Source organism: Lepisosteus platostomus, chromosome 13, assembly GCF_059453375.1.
Source record: "Lepisosteus platostomus isolate fLepPlt1 chromosome 13, fLepPlt1.hap1, whole genome shotgun sequence".
Lineage (NCBI taxonomy): Eukaryota > Metazoa > Chordata > Actinopteri > Semionotiformes > Lepisosteidae > Lepisosteus > Lepisosteus platostomus.
Window position 1 is genome coordinate 38,367,699 of NC_142623.1, and position 22,747 is coordinate 38,390,445.

Here is a 22,747-nt window from a genome sequence, read left to right on the forward strand (position 1 = left end):
GTGGCTCCGAGAGTCAGTTCTGTGAAAAGCTGCCTCTCTGTACAACATTTTGAGGACACCAGATGTGGTGTGGCATGGATTTACTCCATTGTGACTGACGGCTGAGGCTTGTATCCATACATTTCCATTTCATAAGTAATTTAGCTCTACATTTCGAAACCTCTTTTCAACCTTGCACGGGAAGTGAAACTCTACACACTAAATATGCATCACAAATGCATGAGTAAAATGCAAAGCACACATAAACGTCATTCACTGATAATTTCTCTCAACCTCACAGGTTGGGGATGCAATAATAATGTAACGCATATGGCCACCATTGCAGGTTGTTCGAGCCAGCTTACCAGACCGGTGACATCACCGCCCTTCCCTGTGAATGGCAGGGACTGCAGCCGCTGGGCTGAGTGGGAGATTTCCCTTTGGCTCGTGGCTGGGTCCCTGTTGAGTGACACCAAAGGCCCGGGTTCGAGTCCCCTGCGGTGGGGGGCCGACCTGAGGCGGCAGCGGTGAGGGCGCATACCCACGTGAACTCCAGAGCGTTACATTGGTGTCAGCAGTGGGATGGGATAGCCCTTCGCCGAGGATGGCGAATTAAGCGGGGGAGAGTGTAACGCATACGGCCACCATTGGTTGTGAGAGCTGGCTTACCAGCACGGTGACGTCACCGCCCTTCCCTGTGAATAGCAGGGACTGCATCCGTCGGGCTGACAGGAGATTTCCCTTTGATTGAAGAGGCTGGGTCCCTGTTGGGTGACGCCGGAGGCCCGGGTTCGAGTCCCTGACGGTGGGGGGCCGACCTGAGGCGGCAGAGGCGAGAGCGCATACCCATGTGAACCCCAGAGCGTTACAATAACATGAAAGCTAATATGAGTTAATTGACAGGGAGTCAATATCTCCGAGAACGTTGTGTCCTGTATTACTTAACTTTACCAAATATGCATCAGGGTCCTCAGAAATCCAACGCTCTTATAAGAAATAATACTGTGTAACCGGATTGCTTAAAAACACTTTATTTTTGTTTAATATAAGAGCCTCATCTGGAGGGATTAGAGATCTTAACAGATGTTTTTTTCTACATTGAAAGCGCTGCAGCAAGAGCGCGCCTGACGGCTTTTCACAGCAGGACGTGGAACAGCTATAGTACAGTTATTCAGTATATAATGCGCGACCCGGACGAAGCAAAGTGGTCATCTTCACGTCCTCTGCATGCCACGAATCAGCTGACTTCTGTGAGCAGAGCTGTGGGTTTAAAGAGGGGAACAAAGGGCCGAGGGGAGGCATCTGGGCACTTGAAACAAAGGGACTCGGTAAAGACAACCTGAGGAACCCGAGAAGCGAGTTTGATATTCCACCCATCCCACAACAAGGGCAATAACATAAGAACAATCGCCGAGGAAAGGAAACCCAGCGCATCGGAGCAAACAGGACACCCGATCTGCCCTGATCAGGCAGGCAGACTGAGTAAGAGGTAGTGTAGCCTACCTCGAGGCGCTAGATATCGTTGACCCCGTTATCTATATATCTGCCTCCTTCCCCATGAGTGACAGAAAGAGCACCAGGAGCGCTGATGCTGGAGCTGAAGGCATCGGTGCAGAACAGCTGCACTTGCTGGAATAAAGGCTAATCAAGACAAAGGCGAAAGAAATTAAAGTTATAGAGAGCTAAGTCAACACTATAAAGTATTGCTGTCTGATCTGTTTTTACGCCTTTTTTTCTATAAAGAAGCTATTGAGTAGACCGAAGAAGATACCGAAGCGCTCGGCACTGCTGCTCTATCCCGCAGCGCAACATCGCCTTTTTTAAGACCGGAGGGAGATTGGGGAAGGTCTGATAAGGAAAGTGGAGGAGGCAACCTCGTTGTTCTCTTCTGTATTCGATTATTATTATTCAGGGTTAATTTCCCTGAGCTGTTCTGCTCCGGGACAAGATGACAGTCCAGATCCCGGATGATTCCGACTTCACTTCTTTCAAGGAGCAGTGCGAGAATCTGGACGGCTGGACTGCCCGGTACAACAAGGGAGGAGTGACCGTGTGGTGCAGAGACGGCGAAGAGACTAACAGTGTGCAGAAATTAAAGGCAAGCAGGCTTTCTCTGTGTGTAATGGGATTCCCTCTTACAATACGCACTGCAGTGTGCGGAGAAACCAAAAGAGACGTTATAACCGGTGGTCTGCGTTTCTGCTCATAGTACGGTGCCTTTAAATTATTTATTTTTTTAAATTAGATACAGGTTGGTTCTTTGTAAAAAGAATGGGAAAATTATGAATACAGTTTGTGGTTGTGAGTGTGGGTTGATACTCAGTTTTTGCCAGACTTTTGTTCATATATTCAGTGGTTTCATTTTAACGGTCTGTGCGATGGTGAATTTAATTTCGGGCTAACTAAATAGAAAAATATTCTCACTGTGCACAGGTGCAACATGCAAGGTTATCAGAAAATGTTACGTTTAATATGCGGGCGCAACCAGGTGCTATGAATGGCAGAATTCCTGCCTTTGTTTTGAATTGTATTAAATTTACAGAGGCAGACGCCACCCATGTAACACAGGAGATCGCTTTCTCTCTGGTATCACATGTCCAGAAGCAGTTAGGATGTTGACACAGCTGTCAGTTTGACTAATCCCCCAGATCATCTAATTCTCCAGAGATGGGGCATGGCGCTGTGCCAGCAACCGAATACAGAATACTGCTGGAAAATGTGATGTTTGAGGTCATCACAGGTAGCATAGTTTCACCGTTCTCTTGAGCTTCAGAGAAGGTCCATTAAAAGTGCTCTCCAGTGCTTTGGTACCTATTTGACGTTCCTCATTGTCTGCATTGCAGACCTAAAATGATTCTTTTTACAAAATCCCGGCTAAAGCACTTTGTCTGTGCAATGTTATTTTTTATAGATAGGATGAATCCTGTTGCCCAAAACTAAAATGTTATGAGACCATTACAGGCTATTAGCTTGAATTAGATGGTTTGAACATTGTCATGTTTACTCAGTCCTGTCATCTGTTTATAGCCATACCAGATGGGTTTAACAATGCTCACAGAGCTCCTATTGTTTTACTTCTGGGAAAAAAAGTTTTTCACTTCAGTTTTAATTTTTTTTCCCCACTATTAAGGCCTATTTCCTTTCTTCCATAGTATCACTATTTTGAATTTTCAGAGACTAGCGATGTCTCTGTTCCAAAATTAGTATTTAGAAAAAGAAAATAATATGGTTAATTGTCCGTCTTGTTTTAGAAATAGATACGTTCCTTAGAAGTAAATTGAATGGTGCCTCTAAGCATTATCTTTATGTAGCATGAGCCACAAATGCCAGCCTTGAATATCAAGCGTGTTGTAGAAATTAAGGTATTTTAATGTCAAGCATTTTCTGCTCCTTTCCCTCCCCCCCCCAAAAAAAAAAAACACACTTGGTCAATGTTCCCAGTGTTATTAGAGGCTAAACAACACTGAATGGAATTTTCTGCAGCATCTTGTCAGTGGCTAATTGAGTCTCTGCAGTATTAATTAAAATGAAGCCCTATAACCTATGGGACTTGAAAACTAACACCTTTGTTTGGTATCCCTACATGATGTAATAACATCACATAGTGGTCTTTGATTTTCAGGTGTACTGGTGAACTGTAAGAATTAAACAATTTTCAAGCCAGAAGGCCAGTTAAGTAAATAAATGCAGTTTTACATATTTTAATGCTGTTATTTGGTAGACACTTTGACTTCTTTTTTTTTTCCACATGTAAAGAGTCCTAAGAATTAAACTCAACAGCAAAAATCTCTGGAGTCTCTTATGCCCATATCTCTTTGGGCCCATATGCCCAAAGAGATTAACTTCTGGTATTACTGCAATGAAAGCCAGCACAATTAATTTATCTTTAAACTCCCCATCATTGCATCACTCTCACATGTACAAGAGGAAAACACTGCATTTTTCAGCAGTCTTAATGTTAAAACATTTTTTGTCACTGTATGAAATGGATTCTAGTAAAAGAGCTACAGTATAAACAGGGGTAGCAAATCGGCAGGAGCAATTTGTACTTTCCTGACAACGGAAGTTGTCAGGAGGCTAAATATTGTGCCATGCTATTTGAAAAAGATAGATTATAACTCACAGACTTCCACTGACATGAAACTAACAAGAAAGGTAAATGTAAGGAGTGAGGAAACAATAGTGCCATTACAATATAACTCAACTATATTAACACACATAATTTTATGGATATACATAATGTATTGTTTTTAAATGGAAGTATATTTTTTTGGGATCAGTCCAAATATATTTGAGCTGCAAAACTAGTGGAGTAAAGCAGGCAGAGTACTGAGGGCATGGTACCGCTGATACAAAGTATGTTCCAGGCCTTGTAAACCATACTTCCTATCTTCAGAGACAATGGAGAGACTGTTTGGTAAATCCTTGAATCACATCCAGACATTTTTGAAAGTATCCCAGATACTGGTTTCAAAAACATGGCCAGGTAGTCATGTTTCATAATCCTACCACTCTATATGTTAAGAATCCCTAAGTTAGTTTAACAAGAGTACCATTTCTAAATCTATCTTGATTATCTGTTAGAATTTTATTGCCATACAGATGATTATCTAGCTTAATTCTAATTCTTGTTTCCATAACCTTGGATATAGTAGAAGCAATACTTGTTATATACTTTTTCTATGTATGGACACTACATGAGCACTCTTTTGGTAAGTTGGTAGTACCCCTGTATTGTGTAACTTCTGCATGATTGGAATTCAACAAATGTTAAATAAATGAAAATATGTGGCACTGAATTGTAGGGATAGTAAACAAAACTCTTTGGACAATAAATTAAATGGTAATGGAAGACTAGAAAACCAAGGACAGTAAATAAATCACTATATTAACAATGAAAAGAATTCAGTCATGTTCAGGATGCTGCAAATTTCTTTCTTGGTGTACAATAAGTGCTTTAAATCAAGCACATACCTTGAGTAGCTCATTTCATATTGGAAGGAGTTCATCATTAAGTTGCTCTGGAAGGTAGAATTTATGAGGTTATAATAATTGGAAGTCATTTATTTTCTGCAGTCCATTCCAGTTTTATGAGTGTCAGCAGTACCTATAGTTGCAGTGGAGTCATAATGCGCAGAATACATTAAAGTCATCACTTACTTCTAATGCTTAGGCCTATGCTGAATAAGGAAGAGAAAAAATAACTTAAAATCGATTTGAGGGGAAAAAAACATACTACAATATATACACTATGATACAGTGTGATCACTGGAAGCTGCTCATTCTTAGACTTATGTGAATTAAAAATAACAAGTATTCTTGAAAATACTTGATGTAGACAAAAAAATGTTTCTGCACCACAGTGCCTATGCCAAGAGAAGGGTTTTGTATAAGTGAAATGGGGTATCCTTTTTCTACAGGTTTTAAAAATTGTTTTTGAAGTATAGGAGATGGAGAATGTGGCTATTTGGGAGCAAGTCAGTTGCACATAGTAATTTGTCATAGCACATGTGTGTAGACTGTTCTTCAGGTTCACTACATTTGTCTTCATTTCTACATTTGTGCATTTCATACTTGGTTGTCAATGTCAGTGGGGCCTGTACAGAATATCAGAACTATTATTGAAAGAGTATACAGTATGCATACTGTATGCTCTTTCAACATAAACTATAAGTATACCGTATACCGTATACTTATGCACCTTTTTGTGTTAAACCCTTTAAATAGAGCATTGATTGTTTTGCTACTATTTGTTCTTCTATTTTTGCATCTTTGACTTGAGCACTCTGGTACAATTTAATCATTAATTGTGATAAAAATCCGGATTGGGAGAGATTTACTGCGGAATACATCACTGCAGCCTTTTTTATCATCTTTGCTTCCTGCTTCATCTCGTCTTTTGTTGTATTTGTGCTGGCTGTTGCATTCTTTGTACTGCTGCAATGGGACAATAATTAAAAAGCTGCTAACATTGCCCTTTTCTCTGACGCAGTGCAGGGTAACTAACTTGGAAATGGTTGATTATTAGATCACAGCAAAACATTTTGTTTCTTGACAGTATTTCTACTATTCGTCGACCCTGTCTATACCTTGCGTTATAAGCTAGTGTGTGTATCCAAAAGAAACCATAGATTTATCTCAGCTTGTAGAACTGTGATAGCGATCCCACTGGTGTCAGATGATGCTCCTGGAGGCTCTAAGCAATATCGTGGTACATTTGAAAAATGCAGAGTGGAAAACAATACTAAAAGCCATACTGCTTCTGGAATCAGAGTTCTGGTGTTTTACAAAGAAAGGAAGTATTTGGAAGAGACCTCCACTTAACCTCATGGGTCGCTTCAGGTGTGGGTATTCATGGGGAATAGGGTAAGAGGGGTAAATAAGACAAGAATGCAAAGCCTTCTGAACAAAGAGGCATAATAGATGTCCCTTCATAATTTCTTTGCCACCCCACTGCATCTCAACATGAATAATTGACTGCATTTGGAGAAGGATGTGACGACACCCCATTCACAGAAGCCTGTCAGAATTGTTCCAAGAAGTGGACTGGAAAGGGGGAGTGAGGGGGATCTCATGAATAATGACACCACAGCTAGCGGGCAGGTCAGAGATTAAGTTACATGGAGAGTTTGCATCATTACTTACAACAGTAACTGATCGAATTGCATCTGAAATAGCTTTAGAAGTTGCACTTGACATCACCTGTGCTGTCGCCACAGAAGACAGACCTTTTGGAAATTGAAATGAAAAATGCATTTGCTCCCTGAGGCATTTTATTTCTATCTGCTGGTTACATCTCTGTGGTTTTGCTTGAGTTGCAGACAATCTATTTGCGGGGGTGATTATTATAGTCAAATTTGCATCTAGTATAACTGGACTGAATCATTTCTACTTGCAGCCAAGTATTCATCTACAGTATTAGTCTAGTTAATTCAGAATACCTGTTTTACCTCCACATCAGATTGTTTATTCAATCACAAATAATCTTCAAAAGATTGTTATCATCTCAAACTCTGCTTCAGTAAAAGCACTCTATACCTCCCAGTCGAATGACTTGCCTTTAAAAGAGCATCCACTTGTATTTTCTGCCAACATGAAAATAATAATGAAGAATGAGGGATGAATTCCTAATTAAAAAAACTTTAAACACTAGATTAATTTTTCTATGGTAACCGAAGGTGACCCATCTGAACAAGGTCTCAATAATGTTATAAGTGAAGATTTTATTGTACAGCAAATAAAATGTTGATGTTGCTGTAAGTCAAAGTAAGGTTAAATATTCTGTGAATGAATTGACAACAATTAATCTTTCATATTTAATTATTAAACTTAGGGGTGCAAATAATTGTCCAATAGAAATAAACTGTAATTAAGACAGTATCCTCCTCAGATACAATGTATATACTCTTACTTGAGCTTTTTTTCTTGAAAACAGACTTATGCCAGTCTCTTAATATGTCCTGAAAAGTAACTGAATTTTGGCAAATGGTTCATAGAAGTGGTATGAAAGAACATTATTTTATGCTATTTGTAATTCGACATATCATTATGAAACTACTTTATGAAGCTCTAAGATTATTACATTAGTAGCATCTGGAAAGGCAAAAGAAGACTAAACAGCCACGGACAGTTTTCAGTTTTACTTTTTACATTAAATTCTAAATTTCTTTCTCAGTGAGAATATCCTTTGCACTACAGTTAGAGAAAAACAAACTAATACTAATTTTGATAATGTCAACTAAAGAATATTAACTAAACAGTGTGATGGGAGCGTGATTAAGAGTATTTATCCTCTTTTAGGGGAACTACAGGATATATTGAGAGATACCCTTAATATAATTGAATTATGTATGAATTTGCTGAGCTAGTGGAGTTTCAGCTGGCTTTGTGACTGCACATTCCTGAGCACTTCTATGTCAATGTATAAAAAGGAGCACAGGCCCTAATTATGACTGTCATTGAAGGCATTGTTTTCAAACTACAGGTCTGAAAAGCTGCAAGAAGCTGGCAGCAGTTGGGTCCGATTACTGCTGTGCACAGCTGCACTGCATTATCCACAGCTTGTGATAATAGGCCTTTGGCAAAGTATCGCCAAGTGCTGAACTTTGTAGGTCCTGTGGGTGAGCTATCACTGCCTGAAAAAAACTGTTTTTCTGCTAATTAATGGAGAGTAAAAGGTACAAGACACCATCTTTTCTTTCTAAAAAAAGGTTTCCCAAAGATCAAGACTTGGTCCTTACAGTGTTTAAATTATCATCCCTGTAACTAGGTCTTTAAATCTCTAAATATATAATTAGAAATGTATTAATACCAATTTAAAGTCTTTAAAAATGATTTGAGATTTGTCAGATGAAATTTGATGAAAGACATTAGAACATTCTTCCAATGTGTTTCTAATCTAAGAGCCAAGTTACACAATTACTGTTTATGATAATAGCTACAGTGGCAAGGTAGCACAGTGGTTAGCATTGGGTCCCTGGGTTCAAATCCAGAGGTGCTGTCTGTGTGGGGTTTCGGTGTTCCCCCGATGTTCGCTTGGCTTTCCCCCGGGTGCTCTGGCTTCCTCCCACAGTCTAAAGACATACTGGTAGGTTACCTGGTATCTGGGAACATGGCCCTGTTGCCAGTGTGTGTGTTTGTGTCTGTGTGTACCCTGTGATGGACTGATGTCCTGTAGCTTCAGCTCCACTGCTACCCTGTATTGGATAAAGCAGTTAAAAAATGGATGAATGGAGGATTAACAGCTTGAAACTTAGAATATTATTTTTTTTAATTAAAAACCTCAGAGAGTAAGTTTTATATATATTGTGACAATGACAATTGTCATACTAAACATACTAAATTAGAATGACAATTGTCATTCGTTGTCTATAAATTTACTCCCAACATTTGGCTGTAACAGATTTGTCTCTATAGCTCTACATACAGCTGAAAGGCATAGCTGTGGAAGGTGGGGCTTTACAAAGGCAAAATACAATTGAATGGAACCCGGTTGTTCCTCATAAAGAAAATGCTGGAGAATCATTTGAGACTTATGTGAGAGTTAATGTCTTCTTCCATACAGTCATTTGTAGTCTAAATTTATTTGATTCATTTTTTCCCCAAATAAAAAAGGGACTAAAGTCCATAAAACACTTTACAATGACACATTTAATAAGAAATGAGTATGTACATGTCCACTTTCATGCAGTGTAATAAAGCAGCAAGGAAGTTAAACTGAAAGGGATTAACTGCTGAATTAAAGCAACACTAATGCCATCCAAGACCCGCAAAAGACTGAAACGCAGTCAGGTTTTTCACTTATTACCACAATTAGACCACTGCTCTGATGGTGGTGGTTATATCTGCAGCTTATTAATTATGGAATCAGGCTGGAGGTAAGGGAAGCTTATTCTGACTGAGATCAAAATGCATCCCAGGCTGTGAGATCTGAAGTGGATGGTTGGCATTTGAAAGCTTAACTGAAGGTTGCTGAGGGAGTAATTGGTGTTAGGATATGACATTTAGAATGAAGTTTTTTCTAATTTATACTGAGAAAAATCCATTCATGGAAAGCCTGCAAAAGGGCATGCCAATTTAAATATGAATATGTGTTTTTTATGTTTAGCTCACCCTGTTATATGCTTTATTCTATAAAAGCAATCATTTTTTTATGTTTGAGTATACATCATATTCAATTCTAATAGGACTTGCTCACAGAAAACAAAAAGTCAATTTTCTTCATTTTAAATATGTATTTATTGTATAATTTAGGCAGGGAGGTACAGAGTTAACATTGCTGCTGTGCAGGACTGGGTCCCCGAGTTCAATTCTTGGGTTCTCCCAATGTTCTCAATGGCTTCCTCTGGGAGCTCTGGTTTCCTCCCACAGTCCAAAGGCATACTGGTAGGTTGATTGGCTTCTGGGAAAATTGGCCCTGGTGTGACTGTGTGTGTGCTTGCGTCTGTGTGCGGATAAACAGGGCAGAAAATGGATGGGTAACTAAAGTAACAGAGAGTATGAAAACGTACCACCATAATGGTGTTCAGTGTTTGCTTTTCCTTTTCACACTTCATGATATTTGCTAATAAAAATAAAAATATATTTAAATATTACAGTAATCAAGTTGTTTAATTTTGCACTACAGTAAATTTGTAGACTTTTATTCGATAGTTTCTAACAAAAGATCAATATAAGCCTGTTATTCACTGTTCTAAGCCATTTTTAGCTTTCCAATGGTAATTTATTATTACTGAAAATGAAATATAGCAACTGGCTCCCCAGGTTTACTGGACCTTGAACACACCCCAATTGTCCTTTTTCCGTTTGAGTTGGTGAGTGTGAAATATCACCTCTTGCCTGGATGATATCCTGGTTTTGCAGGCCTAATTAATAAGGATAATTCAAGGAGATAATGTTTCACATGACACAGAAACCTGAACAGTTAGTTCAAGTACCAGTAGCTTTGTAACGTGTTGTGACTTGTTTTTCAAGCTCCATTTTGTGGACATCATTCATAACAGGGAAAACATTTAGTCACATTTGTCTTTGTTTTGACGGGGCTATGCCCAAGCATTTAAATGGCTTCAATACTGAAGCAAAGATGCTGTGCATTATACCAGGTTTGCATCATAGAAACAAGCCAGAATTACCAAAGAGGCTGTTTCGAACTTCAAATTGGAAAAACAAGAAGTACATTTAATTCTTGTGCTTGAAAATGTTACAGTTAAATTAGGTATACTAATGGGGAAATCATTAGTAAAAGTCAGAGTATCAGAATGAAATGTTTTTCATGGCTATATTTCATTTACTGTCTGTATAACTCATAATTACAGAGCAATATAGTTTGTAGCAGGTTTGTTACTGACCCATTAATATTAATGCACTAAATTTCCTAATACCCTGAGATGTGCTGACACTAGGAACCATCCAGGGTGTATCTTGCCTCACACCCAGACAGGATAAGCTCTGGCTCCCTTGTGACCGTGCATTTGATACAGCAGTTAGAAAATGGCTTTCCTATTCCCAATACCAATCTATTTTATATATGCTTTTTGGTGTGCCAAGACATTAACACTTTCAGTTTTAAATGTAACATAACAACATTGAATGTTTGTTATTTAATTGCAGACAGGGGCTGAGTGTTTTCATCTTTGTTTCTTCCAGATGAGAATAGTCTGTAAGGATGTGACTGCAGAAACATTATACGATGTCCTGCATGACACAAGTTATCGGAAGAAGTGGGACAGTAACATGATTGAGACCTTTGACATTGGAAGACTGACGGTAAATGCAGATGTGGGATACTACTCCTGTAAGTGGGTTGTTCTTTGTTTTCAATCTAAAATCTCTTCTCTTCCAAACCACTAGACTATTTTACACTCTATTTTGTGTCTTATATATACTCCATGTTGTGGTTTATGTATACCCCAAGAAGAATGCTTCAGGTGTTGATTTCTGATTTCAGCTATCTGAAGATTTGTCTTGTATTACAATTTATCAATTTTTTGTCAGCATACAACCTACAATATCACGAAATACTATATTATGTTTGTTTGTGTAATGGTGTCTTACAGTGCATTGAATTATGGTTAGACCATGATGCCTCTCTGCACAAAGAAACAACTTGAAAATCAATATTCCCTCTGTCTTTTCTTATTTTTATTGACATGAGGAAAGTAAATTATCTTGGGAGGATTTAACTTTCCACAATTACGGTGATCTGTTCTGGAAATCCAGGAAGAAACTAGGGATATTCCTATACATTTACATAGACAAATACTATGTCTTGTGAAGTGTTATTGTTTATATGCAGCTGTAGCTGTATGTCATTTGTTTAACAACATCTGGGTTTACATTCCCCCACCTATGATGAATGAAGATATGGTTTATTGGGAACTACATGACCCACCATAATTAGCATTCTTGAAGTTCAAGATTACTTGTACTTAAGGAAATATGTTCCAATGATGCTGTGAAAATATTACTTCCACCCCCAAGATGCAGGCTGACATGGTTTCCTACTGAGCTACGTCAGTGCCAGAATCAAAATGCTTTGCTTGGACTGGATAATTAAAAGGGCTTGAAAACGCATTCAATTGGTAGACTATGAAATTCTACCATGTATTCTAGTTACTGCTGTAAACCACAGTATTTGAAAACACTTTCCCAAGCCACTCTCTTTGGGACAGGGGTGAGGGGTGGTATTTATTCACATTAGGTTGATAACTCAATTGCTTGAAGGTTCACAGTAGGTGCATCATTGCTACAGAGATATTCTTCTCAATGGGTCTTAATTCTGCGCAGTGCCCAAGCACTAAGAAATCAATAGCCTCTAATTAATGCAGCTGCTGTCTTCATGGAACACCGCTCTTCAATAATGATCCAAGCCAAAAGAGTGTGGTGGCTTTAGAGGGTAATAAGAATAATGGTCTAAGAGTTTACAGAATCATTACCCTTCTGAGATGCAACACTTGAAATTATTTTATTCTGTTTTCAATTAAACAGTTTTTTTCATGACAGGTGTCATTACTCATTTAGTTTCTCATTTAAAGAATATCCCATTGAATATAATTAAAGCAAACAACTTCTTATACACAGTGTAATCAGAACCAGCTGTCCCAGGCTCTCTGCTGTTGTGTTTCCATCCTGTACCCCACCTGGAGCTGCAAATAATTTCTTCTTCAAGAACTTCTTACAGTTATGAAATATTCAGTGCCCTTAAACGGCTTATACTGAGATTATGAAAGATTCAAACCCCAAAAGATCTGTGTCTTCTTAACGTTAACTGCTGCCTTATTTTACAATCAATGTACTTTTTGCAGACTTCTGTGATGGAAGATAATTAGTGGGAATGGAGTTATAATGATTGTTTTCTGAATCGTGGAACTGTACCATCAGTAAAAATCAAGGAGTAAAGACTGAATCGTGTAAAGCATGCTTAAACGATATGTATCATGAATATAAAGATTCCATTTTGCACCATTCCAACCAGAAGTACATTTTCATTGCTTTCTCATCTTCTGGGCAATTTTGAGACACCACATTTTTGTATTCATGTCTCTTTTCTCATAATACTTCCCTTTCAAGCCCAGAAAACAGTGTTGTATTTCTTAAGATTCATATGGTACCACATGATGGGAGGCAGTGATGTGAAATGCACTGCAATTCACAATATATGTGTTATTACAGGGAAGTGTCCCAGCCCACTAAAGAACAGAGATTTCATCACTCTGCGATCCTGGCTTCCTCTGGGCAAGGACTACTTGATAATTAACTACTCTGTTAAACACCCAGTAAGTTGACTTAATAGATAATTATACATGAAATAGTTATGGGTTGTAAAACCATTAAATGTTGTGTGTTAAAATCCTAACAGATGTATAGCATACTGTATAAATAAACCACTTTGCGGGCTGAAGTCATGTGCAATGTAAGAAGAACAGGTAGTTTCATCCGGTGAAGAGATGCTTTTCCTTATCTGGCATTAAATGGACCACAGGGTCTTGACTTTCCATGCTACAGAAAAGCATAGAGGATCCTGTAAAATGATAGTACTGTACCTATCTGGCATTCTTTATTTGCATTGAATATCACCTTACAAACAGACAGTCACGAAGGATGCTTCATTTTAGGATAGACTTCTTCACTGTATATATTAAAGTGTGGAAATCAATGCCTGTTGGTTAATTGATGGAAGTGTCTGTTTAAACTCAAATGAAAGATAAAATGTGTTAATTGTTAGACTTTGTGGAGGGTTTCAATAACACCACATTAGGCACAATTAAACAAATGAGTGGCTTTGAATTTGTAATCTTTTAAAGAAAGCAGAGACTTTCTTACACAGCAGAGAATTTTAACTGTGTTTCAAAATGAGTGAATTTAAAGCTACAATGCTAAGTCCAGTCCATACAGTCATAATGACTTGGAAATTATGATCTTCGTGTATGGAAGCTGTTAATTTAGTGAGGATGTATGACAAGCTGAGTCAGTCTTAAACACTATTCTCCCCCACAGTCTCACATTTTTATAGATACTTTTCAAATAAGAAATAACTCAGACTGAAAATACACAATATGACTTCTTACACCTTAGCTGAATTAAATAGTTAGGGTCAGATGTGAACTGACACAAAAGTGCCTTCCGTCCTTTAAGGAGATATGCAACCTAGGATTATATTTTTAAATAAAAGAATTTTTAAAATAAATGTGAAATCCAATGACTCTTTAAGCTATTAAGCTTTTAGGGTATAGATGAAGCCAATATTTTTTAAGGTTTCATGTAAAGTAGCTATAAGTGCCATTCACATCACATTTATAACATCATATGCCACGTATTCCTCAAATATCATACTTCATCTCTCTGTCTCAGCATCTCAAACAGAACGTGATTTGAAAGCTAGGAACTGGAATGATTTGTATTTCCAAAGTTCATGTTATTTCCTTTACTCAATTTTTTTTTTTAATCTCAGCAATATCCCCCGAAGAAAGACTATGTCAGAGCTGTGTCTTTACAAACCGGGTACCTGATCCAGTCTAACGGTGTGAACTGCTGCACTCTCTACTATCTAACCCAAGTAGATCCAAAAGGTGAGAAAATCATGGTTACGGTTCAAAATTTATCTGAATAGTAAGTGATGGCTTGGACCTATAATTTGCTCTTGGCAAGACAGTCCATTAAATTCAATTCATGAAATTGTTGATTGAGTAGCTAGATATGTGACTTTTTCAGTGCATTGCACGCACCATATTGTATCAAGTGCTTTTACTGTATTCCTTAAATGCTGATCGTGATGTGATAATAGCCATTATATCCTGATGTTTCATGGTTTGATTAAATAAATGGTTTGAAACTTGCAGCTGTAGTATTTTTACTTGAAAGCACATTCAGATTTAAGTATGTTTTACAGTCTCGGTCCTTTAAATCCTGTAATAGTGTATGTTACATTGCCCTTGAGAATTGTGTCGACCATGAAAGGCTGCACTAAATCTGCACATCAATGTCATTGCCACAATAGGCAAAAATAATGTGTATTGTATTTCTGAAGACATCACCAAAGTGGTTTTACGTTTTAAAAAAGTTCAAACATCTACACTTTTATATAGAAATCAGTGCTTGAATTATTAAAGCCTTTATTAGACATCTAATATTTTGAGGATAAATGCACAACCAAAAATTGGCCACAATTAATCAATGGGTAATGACCCCGTTTTTTTAAATAACAGAAACACATTCAGCTCTTGCACAAATGGTTGTTGTGTCTATAGATCAATGCATAATTATGTGAAGAAGCACACTTTCTACTTCGAAGTTCCATTCTCAGCTGCAATGATGTTGGTTTTACAAGTTGTTTTCAATCCTCAAGAGCTTAAAGAAACAATATCAGTTAAGTACTTTTTAGGTCAGTAGTGTATATGAGATTTAAAATACCAAGCTGTAGCCCTGGTTTCTAAGATATGTCCCACAGTATTTTCAGAAGACAACAGTTTGAAAATCTGAAAATCTCTAAATGCCTAAATACTGTTTTTTTTTAATTGCAGGTTCTTTGCCCAAGTGGGTGGTAAATAAAGTCTCTCAGTTTGTAGCACCAAAGGTAATGATTATTTTTGACATTTTTTAAGCCTCGTGTCACACAACTCATATGTGTGGGTTTATGGAATTTTGTGGACTCCGTTTCTTGTTCTCTGTTTGTAGTTCCAAAAAGAAAGCTATAAGGTTGAGACAATTAATATCTCGTTCTCATATATCTGTTACACCCAGACAGGTAATCAGTGTATTTTTTTTACTTTGGTTTATGCACGTTGCCTTTATTACCACAGTATTATAAAACCACAACTTTTGCTGATTTAGAGTGCAATAAAACGTTTAGTTTTGTAACAGGAGCTGGTGCAGATGGTATAATCCGGAATTAAGTGGAGAAGGACATCGGGGGAGGAGACGTAGAGGATCAGGACAGGTTGACAGACAGGGGGGGGTGTGACGGCGGTGAGCCGGTGCTCGGGGGGCCTTGGCGATGGCAAATGAGTTCAGGCAGTCTAAAAGGGGGAATCTGGGGCGCAGTCCAAAGTCCAAAACAGGGGGATCCAACCAAGACGAAACAAACACAGTTTAAATCCGGAACGGGACTCGGAACAGGGACAGGGAATAAAACGAAGGTAACGAGACCAGGCACTCCGAGACCCGGACTCAGACAGCCAGGATGCCGTGATGAAGCCTATGCCGTCGGGTCTCTCCTGGACCCTCTGGCAGGCGGGCTTCCGGGCGTCCGTCTTCCAATGCTGAGCCAGCAATAGTGAGAGCACCAGGCTTAAATAATGAGACAAAACAAGAGGCAGGTGCAAATAATGAACTAAAAAACAAAAGGGTTGGAGCGCCCTTTAAGTGGAGGGATGCCAATCGTGACAGTTTTCCTTCCTGTTCTATATTTCTGGTGCTTCGATATTGTGACTCCTATGACAATACAAGTCAAACAGACAGTCATTGCTATAGTGATGCTCCCAGTCACAGCCTAAGCTTTTCCGTTTTAGTTGCCTTAATAATTCGATACTGTTTTTAGTTTTTGCATTTTTAAAGGGCTGTACAGGTAGTGGTATATGTGGTACTCATTCATTGAAATAATTAGTGCATACTAACCTTTACTAATAGAATTTGAAAATTTTTGGTTTTCCAAAGTATTTATAATTATAATTTATATGTATAATTTATAAATATGTATAATATAATTATAAGTACAGTAGTGTCCCCTTGACCTTGAACTAGGGAGGCATAGTGGTTTAGTGTCTAGTGTTCTTGGTTACTGAGTTCCATTCCAAAAGTTTCTTCTGTGTGGTTCTTCCAAGTATTCCAGAGTTTATTTCTTTTTTGCCAAAACTTTCCAATGACAAGGTACAGGCTAGGTTGGCATCTCCTTTTTGTCCCTTAGTGTTTGTGTGTGTCATCCTCCCTGGAAGTCCCTGGTATAGTCCCACCTTCCGCCCTTTGTTCCTGGGATAGGTTATGGATTGCTGTAACTCTTACCAGGAATAAATGGTGAAGTTCTACATAGAGACCAACATTCCTGAACTGTCTGTTTTCCCATTTATAAACTCACAGCTGAACACGTTTTAGTTACAATCTGATGGCAGAGCAAGTCTGGGCTTTCAGAGCACTTATTCCTGATCCTCTTACACAGTCGTATTGCCTGACTTTGTAATACATTTATGACACCGACCACTGAGTTATGCTGCCACCTAGTGTCAACGTGAGCTAAAATCCTGGTTGTTAACCTATTTAACTAGTTTCACAAAAACAAATTGAATGCCTACATGGAAGGCACAGATAAATTCTTTGTAAGTTCAAAGTTTAAATAATACAAAAATCCAATACTAAAATATCATCTTTAGTGTCATATAAAATTAACAGTATTACTGACGTACTATGCAAAAGTAACTGATAGAGTCAAATGTTACCATATTAGTATATTAAGAGCATTCTTAATTTTCTATTAAGCATGGCATTTTCTATTATTTTAATAACTGTAAATATTTTTTTAGTTTAGTTTTTAGTTTAGAGAGAAGAATGTTAGACAGAATGTTATAGAGAAGAAACCAAACTTGTCACTTAACAATCTTGGTTACATTCTAATCAAAATATTCAATAACATGAGATTTGAGTAAGGAGCTCTGTCAGCGTATGTTGGCTACAAAGACAGACGTAAAGTATAAAATCTGAAGAAAACATCTGAAGAAGGTTCAACAGCAGAAACATTGTGTTTCTTCATTCTGCTATTCAGAATGGAATTAACCTTTCTACTTATTCCTATCTCAATGTTATTCATGCATTCCAAAATATGTAATTTGTTTACAGGAGAAATTTTAGAACCTCTTCATGCTCAACTCCTAAAGGCTGAGCACGTATCGAGCTGCTACAAGCAGACGCGTGCACTGTCCCTTGCGTACCAGAAACACTTGTATTCGGGAAGCCAGACTTTACTACTTAAAGCCCAAGATGCCTGTAGCATCTCATGATCTTATGTGTTTGGGGACTGGTCTGGTCATCTACACGCGGCTTTTTGAAAAAAATAGATATATGCATTTGTTTTGCCAAAAACCGAGTGCTAGATAGCTCTAAGAGCGTCTGATGACAATGATAGCCAATTAGGCCCCGCCCCACTGTATTTACATAATTTTCTTATTGGTCACAAAAGATACAGCAAGCCAATAACAAATTGCATACAATGAAAAAATCAAACATGTAACATTAAAAAGCAAATCATGTGACGCAAACAAGGAAACGGCCCAGCCGTGGCTATGCCCCTGATCCTGCCTTGCACCCTATGCACCCTGGGATAGGCTCCAGGCCACCATGACACCCTGTATTGAAAGTGAAGATGAAGTGTGGTGTGATGTCGTGTAAGCCACACTAAGCGACCAATGTGGAAATCAGTCTGAGGGGTGCGCTGTGTTGTTGTTGTTGGCAGGCGATGAAGAAGATCTACAAGGCATGCCAGAAGTACCCTGAGTGGAAACGGAAGCACAACCCCAACCTGAAACCCTGGATGTACCCAGAGCAGAATACTCTTCCCTGCATCAGCCTGTCAGAGCTGTCTCTGCAGCGTGCAGACTCCCTGGAAAACATCGACGAGAGTGGGCTGAGCGAGGAGAAAACCCACATTAGCGATGATGACGAAGGCTTCTCCAAAGAGTCCTAGAGTCGCTGGAGGCTGTGCTGATTGAACCCAATCACCCAGGCAATAAGACAGTGGAAGAACATCATTAGTTGACTGTCAATATCTATATGAATGCCTGTGTGTATCATGTATCGTAATTGACTCTGTGCTAGGGACTTGTGACTTTTTTCACATGACCTGAAAGGGTGGCTTTATATGAAACATATATGTATGTCCAGGTACAGAGTAACAGTAGTGTTCCTTAATGCATTACCTTGCTTATAACCTTCCTGAATCTAATGACACAAGATTTGTTTTTTTCTCCTAGAGCGTAGTGATGAATGGAGTATCACCCCCTGCTGGTAGATTTGTGAATGTGAATCAACACATAAACAAATCAACAAATAAAATGCTTACATTCAGTATGAGGCACTTAGTATCAGTGGGCTGAAGAGTTTAACTGTTGACATATTCCATGCCTTGATGTTATTAATATATGTCCCATATTAGAAGGTTAAAGCAACAGAATGCATGAAGTGACTTCACTGTTAACCTGTGCAGGTGAAGACAGACATCCTGAAACTGTCGTCCACTAAAGTATTTGGTCACTTTAGCATGGGACAGGAGTTGGAACAACAACTGAATTGCTTCAGGTCTTCTGAGTGAAATTTGTAATGTAACAGTAAGTAGTAATTCTCATTAGATGTGTTCACAGCCATTTTAGCCATTAAGAGAAATCAGTCAGTCAACTGTCCCAATAGTTTTGCTCCTTCAAAGTAAAAAAATCGCTTTTTTAAATTGACCCAAGAGGGTAGAAATGAACTGAGTTTATTAAAAATAAATTACTTAAGGGCTTTACTTAACATTCATTGCTTTATTTTCATGAGAAATGCTAATTGTTAGAGTTTATAGTGAAAAGTACAATTTAGACTTCACTGTCCCAATACTTTTGAAGGGCACTATATAGATGAAACCATGGGGAGCATATCAAACAGTGGAAATGCACTGTTGCCTTAGTAATATTTAATTTGCCTTCTACGTTTCATTGTTCCATGGTGCACAGTTTTCATGACATATTTGATTGAGTAGACAGACCTGAGTTATGAGCACTCCTTATATCAAATTAAAAACCACTAACACCATAAAAGACAAAAAAATCAGATGTTTGAAATATACTTGAGACAGTATATTAATAGAGTTTAGAAACTAGTTGTACCTGAAAATTAAAGTTTTAATAGTTGTTGTTGATTGATGTTTCTAAATAATTTTGGGGGGCATTGGGTAGTTAATCACTTGTTAGATAACTGCTGAATCCTGGAATGTGGGTTAATATGATATGAGATATATAAAGAAGAAGTATGCATTATGCTAAACAGACTAAGGTGTTTCAACTAAGCGGAAGAATAATTGTCAGAAAGAGATGAAGAAGGTGAAATTATTACCACCACCATTATTATTAGCATGGTCAAGAAGAGAGATATGGTAGATGTACATGGTTTGGAACACTACTATTTGCCTGTTGTTAAGATAGCCAGTTCCTGTTCCATGCTATTTTACTATGACCAATTTACCTGAATAAAACATGTTACACACATCTGAGGCACAGAGTATAAATGGTTCAAAATCACCAAAGAGTATATGAAATAGAAAAGGGAAAAATAATTAGCATTTTCAATCACAGAAATGTACCTAGATTTATCACTAAGATATTTTAAGATTTTAATCTATAATGACAGCAAGAATATTATTTTTAGGTATTTTACTAAGAATTGTGTGTACCATACAAACAGTGAGCAGCACACCAATTAAGTAGCAAGATGTTTGTTGGAATTTTGCTACCAGCACTATGTGTATTTCACTGTTATTGTATTTCAGAATACATGCAATAACTATCAATGAATGTAGGTAAAGAAACCCTAAACTTGAAAGGTAGTAAATAAGGCAATCCCATTTTGTAGTATTAGGTTTACACATTCGTTAGGGATTCTGTAAGATATAATATATTGGTGCTGCAATAAAATTAACTTATTTTTAATGTGACGCTTCAGTAAATGCCCATTGCAGAATTCTTACTTTCAATAGCCCATCCAGTCACCTGAACAGTATTACACAAGTACTGGTTCTCATTGACATTGGTATCCACGTTCGTGTCGTTTTTGACAGCTTTTAACTTTTGTTAACAAATATATCAGATACAAATAGTCTTTCACAGCTTTTTTTCTTCTTTTAAATCTGGATTGTGATGCTGCCATGCGTAAATTCTAACATGATTGATGAATGAACTAACTGGCCTTGGAGCAATGCTTGAAATTTTAAGTAAGGAATCCTAGGCTATGAGTAGGTTACAAAACACTTCTCCAAATCGTTTAAAATGGCTGTATAGAGCATTTAGATTTTTAAGAATTAAATACATATATGGTGTATATTACAAAAGGAGTAGTAGGAAGTATAGATTTAAAATCCAATTTCTATTTAGTGCATGTGAATTTTAGTGGGAAAGCAGAATGTTTTCTTTGTTCTGAATCATTTATCTGATCAATGACTCAAGAGTCATTTTAAAATACCAGTGCTTTGATGCTTAACTCTTTGCTGAAAACTGTTGTAGCGGCAAGGCTTATTAATAATACAGGAATGAACCCCTAGACTGTTCTCCTGCTATAGTTAAGAGTGGGAAAAATATGGGGTTTAAAGCTTTCACACAAATAAGAAGGATGCTACAATATGGAAAACCTAAGCAAGAGATCATTCTAAGTAAGCCTTTAAGATGACAACGTCTAGCTTCTCTAAATGCATTGGATTCTTAATTTGAAAAATGAAATCACTCAATATACAAAATAAAATTAAAAAATGAATGCCAGTAAATGGACATTCTCACCCTAAGCACCTTCTGCTAATCCTGTCCGGGCATAAAAGATATTTAAAAAATATATCAGTACCATAACCATGTCCTGCTGGCAGGACACAAATCAGACGAAAAAAACCCTGAGTATGTTTTGAAAAGAAATTTATTAACAGGACAGCTAATAGATGTTTGCAATTGCACATTGGATATGCAGAGGTTATCTGATTTTCTCACTCAGCTGTTAAACTACATTACCAGAGACATATACTGTATTACAATGACACTGAAAAGGATCTTATCAACAGATCATGTTGTCTTTTTTCAGGATTATGTAGGAATCCTTGTTAATATACTGTATTTTTTACCTTTTACATTTTCTTAGATGCACATTTTCATTAGAATTCTAGGAAAGAAAATGAATGTGAAACTGGTTTTAAAAATATAATAAAACTGTATTTTATTCCTCAATTAGACTTTGGAGAGAAATGTTATTTTAAACCCTCACAAGATAATACATAATTAAAATGGCTCTTAGTCACTCATTCAGCTAATTCAAAGTAGGTTTGGATTAAAAGTAGGCATTATTCTGTAACTATTTAAGAGGTCAGGTGATGTGCGATTCCGTCACTTCATGTTGTAAATATGGTTTGCCGTTGTTCTTTGGCTGTTTCACTGTATATTTTGTGAAGTACTTGCCTACCAAGTGTTAAACTGTAAAGTAGGTGCTAGGATATTAGTAAACAGTGTTCAGACCACAGTGGGTAACTGTAGAAAATGACTCAGCTGCCAGAAGATTTCATCTGCACAATTAGTGTGATTTGTGATCTGAAAAGGATCTGAAAAGTTGGCAGTGTTCAAATTTGGTTTACTCAACTGTTTAGTTTTAAGTAGTGCTTTACTGCATTTGACTTGCCTGAACATATTGTATGTTCTACACTTGACTCTGCAATGTGCCGTGAGTCTAACTGATGAAAGGGTTTCTCTGGTGTTTCCTTTCTTTTTATTTTCAAATAAATCACTAGTTTCTGAGAGCTTTTGTCATTTTATTTGAGTCTGAAGGATGTTTTGTTGTTTTATAAATGATATTCTTCTATATTAAGCACAAAGTGTTTGCACAAAGCAGCAACAGGCTTATGTTTGCTTAACAGATAATCATATGAAATATTAAAATCCTACAAAAAACAGTTTAATGAATAATGCAGATGTATCTAAATACATTAAAGAATTAAGCTCCTTGCTTCTCACTTAATAACCATGCTTTTATTTATAGTTTAGGCATCTTTGTGCCTTTGCTACACAAG

General features: G+C 37.5%; 1 protein-coding gene across 1 annotated transcript; it reads left to right on the forward strand.

Moving 5' to 3' along the window:
* Window positions 1–1,118: 1,118 nt before the first annotated feature.
* Window positions 1,119–22,477, forward strand: stard15 (StAR-related lipid transfer (START) domain containing 15). The gene is made up of 6 exons (XM_088604541.1): window positions 1,119–2,077; window positions 11,125–11,272; window positions 13,150–13,253; window positions 14,429–14,546; window positions 15,498–15,550; window positions 18,416–22,477. Exons 1-6 carry the CDS (start codon window positions 1,928–1,930, stop codon window positions 18,644–18,646), a joined length of 804 nt encoding a protein of 267 aa, XP_088460667.1. The 5' UTR covers window positions 1,119–1,927; the 3' UTR covers window positions 18,647–22,477.
* Window positions 22,478–22,747: the final 270 nt, after the last annotated feature.